The sequence below is a fragment of the Oryzias melastigma genome, linkage group LG7 (assembly GCF_002922805.2).
Source record: "Oryzias melastigma strain HK-1 linkage group LG7, ASM292280v2, whole genome shotgun sequence".
Lineage (NCBI taxonomy): Eukaryota > Metazoa > Chordata > Actinopteri > Beloniformes > Adrianichthyidae > Oryzias > Oryzias melastigma.
In genome coordinates this window covers 4651700-4660951 of record NC_050518.1, presented here as the reverse complement: position 1 = coordinate 4660951, position 9252 = coordinate 4651700, and the positions used below count along the sequence as shown (strand labels likewise).

The following is a 9252-nucleotide window of genomic DNA, read 5'->3' as shown; positions in this document are numbered from 1 at the left end:
CTTGATTCCTGAAGCTCCACCTGCCGCTGTATGTGGCTGCCGTCCATTTTATGATGTCATCCCAGAGAAAGCAACTTGTCCGTATTTCTCCCACGAAAATAATCCAAACTTCTTCAAAGATGGATGCTCAAACAATATATCTGCCTTTAGTAGGACCGGCTATCGCTACCCTGCTTCACAACACAAACTCATGCGGGTTCTGCACGGCTGTGCCGGACCGGGAGTGGGGGGTGTCTTAAAGGAGCCCTGCGTCTAAAGTTACGACCACCTGTTTGGGCTGGAATTTATTGAAGACAGGACACAACTGGAAGATATACGGTATTCTGCATCTAAAATCAAAGTTTTCTGCTGATCACCACTAGTTCTGTGGAGAAATTAAGTGTTGGTGTTAGACTGGGGACGGTGCTGGCAGAGCAGACTCTTCCTGGAAGGAGCAGTTTGCATCAATCTTACATCAGCACGCTTCACCCGCTCGTTTTCATAGGTATGGGAGGGGCTGCTCAGACAGTGCAGGTTTTTAGAGGATTACTCTTAAATGCATGAATGAATCAAAATACAGCTTTGGGGTTCTTTATAGTGAGGAATGAACAGTAACATTTTTTTTTCGAATTTTCATGGTAGGATCCCTTTATCTCATAACTGTCAAAGTGGAAGCTAAAAAATTGGATGCCAACTTTAGCCTCATCAGGCTTCAACGCCCATTGGATACCTACAAAAAAAACTGATATTTTTCTAGTTATAATAATGCATCTAAATCCACTGTTTGAACAACTTTATTAGCAGCATCCTCGTAACATTAGACAGCCAGTTGCTGGTATTATGCATTATTATTATTGTGTATGGGAATAACCATCACAATAAATCCCTATTTGGAGTAAAGACTCCTGGTTTTGTCTGTTAAATGCAGATTTCTTTTATTTTTAAGTCAAAGGCTCTTCTTGTATCCTCACTTGCCCTTTCTTGCGAAAAGAAAAAAATTTCAAATATATATATCTTTTTGTTAACTTTGCTGCTTAGGGGTTTCAATCCAGCATTCAGCGCAGCTACTTTAACAAAGATCAGATATATTTTCAGCACGTGACCGAGCGACTTGTCGGATATGTTGGGGAGAATCTAGTAGTTTTCCTAAATAAATCTTCCTCTAGAATCCGATTGTAAATAAAACAGAAAAAAAATGGAAATTAGGTTTGTGTCCGAATTCCCTCCTTACTCCTAAACTACTAAAAAACGATATTAGTGCTATGTATTTCTGTTCACTACTTTTTCTTTTTTTTATGAAATCATGATGGTATCTTGAAGTGAAAATCTAAAAAATACAAACATTTTTCGAAGACTACTTATGAATCCACTGTGTTCTGATGATGAAAACTTGCATGGTTTATAAAAATGAATTAAAAACTTTTTTTGCCACAGAAATTATTCAATTCCAAAGCATTGCGGTGCCAATCTTTGCATATCTAGTGAGCATTGGTGCACTTTGGTTTTTTAGATTCTTCTGGGAAATTTCCAGGGCCATTTATTTTGAAATCGTTGATGCGGACAGCTCTACAAAATTATATAGGGCACCAAGAAGTGAGTACTTAAGGAATTCAGACAAAACCTGTGTTGTTTTTTTCTTTTCTGTGCGACCCCTATCCAGTATGTGGCCCGGGAGATGGGGACCACCGGTTTAGAATCAATGAAATTCACACTCTTTTAGTTAACCTACAGAATTTTCTGATCTGACTTACTCGTAACTAACATTTTTAAATGATTTCAGGCAAGGGGGGAAAACTGGGCAATAAGTAATCCATCTAAATTACACTATTCTTCCCTTCTTGATTATTGGTCAAAAACTGCAAAGTGGATCTATAAAAGGTCCAGAAACAAAAACAGTATGCCACTGTAGCCTTGTGGTACCTGATGACTTTAAAATTCTTAGATAAAAGTTTAATAAGAACTGGACATGGCGAGCATCGAGGTTCCCCATAGGAAATGCATTACCTTCGGCCCTCGCAAAATCGGGCAAGAGCCTTCGCCATCACTTCCTGATACGTCTTCCGCCATATTGCCAACAACTGCAATCCATCGACAGCGATTTGTTTGAGTCGGTCTGAGTCACGTTTTCAGAGGAGCCATTATCACCAATCATGGGTGAGCCTTTTCCAGCTTGTTTGAAGCCGACACCCCTCCCACTGAAAGCAGCTCAGAGGGATCTGTCAATCAAATGTTAGAGGCGGTGCCAGTGGGAGCCACATGTGTTTACTAAGGGATCTGATTGGTCATTTTATAACTTAAATAACTGGCGATGAAGAAAAAAATACCTTAAAAAAAAACATAGGATTAGAAAGAACATGCAAAGAAGGAAGCATCAGAGCAAGAATGGTTATTCTGAAAAATAAAATGATTAAGAAATAATGGGACTTTTTGCAACCCGCGGGTACTTCCTGTTTGGAACACAGGAGGGGATGGGTTGTGGTGTCCATTGATATTCATGTCAATGGATAAAACAAATAATTGACTATCTAATTTGTCTCTGTGTATACTGCCATTTTTAAAACGTAGACCTTTAGCTTGCAAAAAAAATATAGCAAAGTGCAGAGTTTTACACCTCCCTAAAATCTGATTTCTGCCTTACGTTGTTCTACTTCTTAACAAAAAGAGTTGACGATCACAGAAAAATCCAATCAATGCAGCAATCTAAAAATTTAGCAACAGAGCTGCAAATGAAGAAAAAGTTGGTGCATCTATCTGGATTTAAGAGGAAAAGTAAAATACAAGCAAATCTTGTATGCAGGAAATTGTTTTATGCAGAAATCCTCCGCTGGAGAAAATGTCTAATCAAAGAGCTGACGAGGACGGCTGTTGAAGAAATTCTCAAAACTATCTTCTGTTGAGCCAGCGGCCGGATGTAATTATACTCCTTTAAGTGCAGGACTCTTGTCATACATTGACTCTACATCGCAGCACTGCACTTCCGAAACTTTTAGGACAAAGCAGTTAACAGTTTTTTAGCTAACATAAACAAGGAAAATTGACTTTAGGTTTGAGAAGTTGAACTATAAAAACAAATCAGTTCTGCTAATTTTCTATGCACAAATTGTTTTTGTTCTTTGTCAGAAAAAAAATGGTAACTCTTCCTTTCACATTGTGGATATTCATATGGTACTTGTATATACCCACTATGAGGTACTCGTGTTAAACCTAAGAGGTACCTACTGGGTAACTACATGGCATTTACGTGGCACTTGCGTTCTTCCTATGTGTTACCTACATGGTACTTACGGGGTTTTCATAAGGTACTTGTGCAGTAAGTGAATATGCCTCTTGGTGGTTGGTATTTATGTGTTATTTTTTAGGTCCGTTGTTACATGTTTTGTGGTACTTGCGTATATGTAGGAAGACAGTAGGTTCACAGAAAGTACCTTTTGAGCACTTTGAATTTATGTGTTAAGTTTGTGTGTTTTATGGTACTTACCATGTGTAAGAAGAGCATAGGTACACAGAAATGACCTTTTGAGTACCTTGAAGTTGTAAGTTTATGTGTTTCATGGTACTTACGTGTAAAGAGAGAGTAGGTTAACAGAACATACCTTTTGAGTACCTTGAATTTATATGGTAAGTCCATGTGTGTTTCATGGTACTTGCCATGTGTAAAAACAGAATAAGTACAAAGAAAGTATCTTTTGAGTACCTTGAATTCATTTGGTATGTTTGTGTGTTTCATGGTACTTCCCAAATGTAAGAAGAGAGTAGGTACACAAAAAGTATTGACATGTAAATATTAAACAATTGTCAATATTTTAACTGCATATAATTAGTAAAAGAGGTAGATGAGGTAACAAACACCATGGAAAATGTAAAAAAAAAGCATGCCAGTGATAATTGTTTTAGCTTTTAAAATGTTTTTGTTCCTTTTCTCCGACAGGTCTGATCAGTATGCCATGTAACTCCAGTCAGCCGGCTCGAACTGCCTGCTCCTACCAACACACTCCAGCTGCAGGAAACAGCAACGGAGCCCACCACCACCAACACAACCACGGCCACTCGCATCACCCTCACCTCTCCCTGCACGCGCAGCACAGCCAGAGCCAGCAGCACTCCGCCCACTCCCAGCAGCTCCCGTCTCTGTCCCACCAGACCCACACAGTCCAGACCTGCCCTGCAACAGGTGAGGCTCACCTCTGATTCCCAATAGTTCTTTTCTGTCATCAAATGTTGGACATTTTGTACCTTTTTTTAAATGTGTTTTGGTGTAATTTGTCATTGGATTGCAATGAGAGGGGAAAAACATCAGGGGAAGATGCTAAACTAATTGGGTCATATTTGAAACTACAGTACTTCAATCTTCATAAAGAAAAAAATATATATTTTTGTCAATGCATTTAGAATATTTTTGAACTTATTTCAAGCAACAGATAAAATTAGGAATGAACTGATTGGAAAATGAAATAAAAAAAGAAAGAAAAAGAAAGTAAAAATGCACACGCATTTGATGTATACATGAATATATACATATCCATATATACACATTCACAATCATAGACATATCTGCATTTATACATATATCAATTGAACATTTATGTTAAAGCACAACATGATAGGTTATAATCGTGTGTAAAAAAAAAATTTAAAAAATTGCATATTAAAAACATGAATTGTGCAGCCATTCTTTTTTATAGTTGTGTATTTAAAGATGGAAAAGAACAAACATTTTGTTCACATCAAAACTCAACAGTCTTTTATTGACAAATATTAGAGCCACTCCTTCTGCATTGTTTTCTGAGCTTTTTTTTCTAATTACTTAAGCAGCTAATGGATGGTCAACTGTACACTCAAGCTTAGAATTTGACTTTAATCCTTTAACAACGGATCTCCAGTGTTTATATTCTTTGATTTACGGTAACTTTTCAATCGTTAACATGATCAACGTCATTCCTGCATATTCTAAAGGACAAAAGCAGCTTGTGCCGCTTTTCTCCTTCAAAATATGCTTGAATTACGTTCATCGTTCATGTGTTTAAGCGTCACCGGCAACACTTCAGATGTTAAAGAGTTAAAAAGGGAACCAAAAAAAAGAATAACTGTGATTTTAAGTGTTTAGCTTTTAGTGTTTTTAGCAGTCTTCTTTATTTGAGTATAAACATTTATGGAAAAAAATAATCTGGGTTGTTTTTCTATACGTCAGTCCAGAAAAAAATGTTATCCAGCTGAAATCAATTAAAATATTGAGGATTCAACTGATTAAATGATTAACAATTACATTTCTTCATGCAATCCTCTTGAGTATGACTCAGATTGTTACCCAGGCTCGAATATCCAGGATTTTTTTTTTTGAAGACTCATTTTGTTTTTTGACAATCATCCTACATCTGTGTAGAAGAGATTTTACAAACATCAGTTCCTAAAATTGCATAGTCTTAAATGAATCTCAGAAAGTTTTGTGGTTGTTTTAAAGACCCACTCCCATAAAAAACTATTTTTTTGTGTGTTTTAAACATGTTCTTGTTCCATTTTCTCAAAATGGAAGACATGTATAAAATAATTTAAGATTAAAACTGAGTTTCTGAGTATTTCTTTATTCATTAAACTTGAAGCAGATGAAAAGCTGGGGTTTATGACACAGCTACTGTCATGGGCGGGCCGAAGTCTTCCTTTCTCCACTTCAAATTCCTTATCTGAGCTGGCTCTAAACCACGTTTCAAAGTCAAGGCCCAGGGGCCGGATCCGGCCCTCCGTGTAATTACATCTGGCCTCCAGATAATTTTGTTTCATTGTCATTAATGGCCCGATGTTATCTTGCACTTATTTCTAACTTTTATAATTTTAACTAAATATATTTTTATACAGAGTAAAATATTTAAAATTATTTAAGGTTGAAGTTTATTTATTTTGGAATAATATTTCTGCCTGTTTTATTCAAAGTAATGGCAAAACGTTAAGTTTTTAAAGTTTTAAAAATTTTGTTGTGTTCAATAAATGTGTATCCTCTCTGGCCCGCAACCTTAGGTTTGATTTGGATTTTGGTCCCCTGTGCGATTGAGTTTGACACCCCTGCTCTAAGCTTTAGGGATGGATAGCTCCAATATTGCTAGCCATTGCTTTGCTACGCTAATGCTAGCTTGGGCTTTTGAGGTGCTTGTCGCTAGTGTTAACAAAGGAACGCTGGGATATTTGCTAGACTCATTTTTGCCCCAACAGTCCCACCCACATCCCCAAAAGCGACGTTCTAATGGGCTCCTGCTCCTCTGCAGAAAATGTCTTTCGGATTTTAGCTAAAACTTCCTAACTATAATTAAAGGACCACTGGGAACGATTTTACAAAAGAAAAAATAAAGTTGGAGTGGGACTTTAAAGACCCAGTCCGATTAAAATAATGATTTTAACATGTTCTTGTGACATTTTTATAATGATCGACATATATAAATACAATTAAGACTAAAATTGTGTCTCCGAGTATTTTTATTCAAATCATTGTGATCTCAGTGATGAATTTCTAATGAACTACTGCAGAAAATATGTCTTAAAAGCAACACGGGTTAAAACGCATAATCATAATAAGAGACCACTCTTATTACGCGTACGCGTTTCCAATAGATCAAGAGTGGGTCTTTGAAACAGAATGGATGCTTCATCCGGTGTTCAGTAGTATCTGTGCTGTTGTAGGCATGCCGTCTGACTGGTACCCCAACCTGGACTGGCTGAAAGAGAGCTGTCGCATCGCCACCAGCTACAACTGGGCTGACATAGACCTTTCCCCGTTTCAGGGTAAAACTCACAAACGCACACACACACACTCCTGTGTGTTTGTCTCCAGTCACATTTCAATCAGTGTGAAGATCTGAGCTGATCACTGATAAAGCCGTCTGCTGCAGTCTGTTTCATAACACAAAGAGAATGATGAAGCGGTGACGATGCCGATCAGTTCATTTAACGCAAACCATTGTGAGTCGTCTCTGTGCTTGTGTGTACACTCACCCGTGCAACGCAGCGTCATCATCATATTCGGTATTATAATAATTTAACAGTCTTGAACTTATAGCAGCACCCTCACCCACCCCCCCTCACTGACGCACAGACACACACAGACTATTGTGCATCATGCCAAAAGTATGATGAGAATAATCCAATTAAATCCTGGCTCAGTTACAGCCTGTTATCTCAGTCTGCGCACAAAGCCAGAAACGTTCATGCATTGGATGAAGAAGGCTGGTTCTGTAACACTTAGGCTGCAACTGATTTTCTCTGTCTCCCTCCACAATGCTTGACCTCCTTCGCACAGATGTAACGCCTCCTCCTCTGTCTAGGCTGAGCAGGGACAGGATCGTCTTTGTTACCACCAAACACAAAGCAGAGTCAATTGATTTGGGGAAAATATCAGACTGGTCCTTTCTTGGCTGTGTGTACTCTTTATAATGTCTGAACAGGAGTTGCTGCCGCTTCTGCATCCAGCTCCCCCACATGTGAACATGGGAGGAGTGATGTCGAGTTCCTGTTTTAAGCACAGTTTATTTTGCCAACTTTAGCTCACGATTTGATATTTTTTCACAGCAGAAACAGAATTTTAAAGAAGTAAAAAGACCCTTGTTTAAAAATTAATCGTATTTAGGCACGTTGACGTTGGGAGTGGGCCCACAAGAACCTTTTTTTCAATGATTTTCGATCTTCATTGGTGTCCAATGACAGACATGAAGTCCTGTCCACCTTTGTCATGGGAGGGATAACACGTCAATGAATGGGTGGGGTCATCTGAACCCCAAAGATAGCACAAGGGTCAATGTTCTCATTATGAAAGTTTTTCAATATCAAAATAATCTTTAAGAACACATGTCTTAGGCCGAATCTAAATTGCTTCCCTACTCAATCAGCTTCTCCCTATCCCTACATGTATCCCTCCAAGTGGAGAGCCATAAAAACAAAAGTGACTATGTTTGAATTCCCACTAAACCACTAAAAAGCTATATAGTGCCGTACTATGTACAGTGTAGTGAGCATCGATATATGCTAGTTTTTTCGCAAAGACTTCTTGAAAATTTCTTGTTCACTTGATTTTGAAATAGAGGAGTTGGACAGCACTGGAAAATGGCGAACACACTATATAGTGAGTAGAGAAGGAATTCGGACAGAGTCAGTAGCTGCGTTTACATGGCCCCAAGTAATCGGAATAAAAGCCTGATCAGAACAGAAATGTGTCATGTAAACACACCGTTCGGAATACTCTGGCCCGATCAGACTCTTTCGGATCCAAATTTCTTTCCGATCAAGACAGGTGGGTTATACCAATGGTTGATCCGATCAAGCTGCATGAAAACACATGTTCCGATTGTGTGTCATTACTGCGCTGGATTTTATGTCATGCATAGAGGGTATGGCAGTATTAGGGAGGAGTCACAGAGATAGGCAATCAATTTGGTTTGGAGCTTAGTGATTAGATTTCTTTCTTAAAGACTATTTGCAATAAACTATTATAAAAGCCTTCCCGGTGCTCTTTAATACAGTTTTTAGACAAAATAAGAAACCTGTCGTTTTCTAGGACATAGTTTCTGCAGAGCGGCAGTTCATTAAAAATTCGCCTCTAAGTTATGAATGAGACTGTTGGTTTGGGGCAGGTCCGCCCCTCTTCCCTCCCCATTGCTAAGCAGAGCAAAGTAGGGAGCTCAGGCCCCGCCCAGCATATTTTTTACATCACAAATAACCTCTTTTCCTAATTACAAATTTTTGTCTGTTTCTGATTCGAAAGAATGAAAAAATACTCCTAAATGCAATTTTAAGCTCAATTTTCTTTATATATGTCCCCATCATCAGAAAAATGACAGAACATTTTAAAATCACCAAAAACACCATTTTCATCAGTGGTTTTTAAAAAAGAATTCTTGGTAATACTATTTTTCTTATCCTATTTACATCCTATTTTTGTGCTTATTAAAGACATTTGACATGCTTCTAGCTGACCTATTTTCTTAAATGTAGTCTTTTTAAAAACTCTGTTTTACTGGAATTTTAAAAAAAGTATTTCTAAAGCCTTTGATTCTTTAGAAATGGGTTAACTACTGAGGTCAATCTAATGAAAAGAAACATTAAGGTAAATCGTAGATCTAATATTCAATTTAATTGTATTCATATAGCCCAATATTACAGTGCTGTTGACTCAATAGGCTTAACACAATTGTCCAAAAACATAAAATCACTCATAAAATATAAACAAACAAAAGCTGATTGCTAATTAAACTAAACAGACTAGACTAAATTGGGCATCCCTGTGCTTTGACCCTC

The 9252-nt window shown here is 37.8% G+C and overlaps 1 protein-coding gene across 3 annotated transcripts in view; it reads left to right on the top strand.

Moving 5' to 3' along the window:
- LOC112159136 (forkhead box protein J3) overlaps nucleotides 1–9252 on the top strand; it is an 85302-nt gene that overhangs the window by 72068 nt on the left and 3982 nt on the right. For 2 of the 3 annotated variants that reach the window (XM_024293025.2, XM_024293026.2), the window contains exons 9-10: nucleotides 3908–4150; nucleotides 6646–6747. In XM_024293025.2, the coding sequence (XP_024148793.1) occupies nucleotides 3908–4150; nucleotides 6646–6747 (345 nt within the window). The remainder of the gene's footprint in view (nucleotides 1–3907; nucleotides 4151–6645; nucleotides 6748–9252) is intronic. The other variant, XM_024293027.2, reaches the window with a different exon arrangement.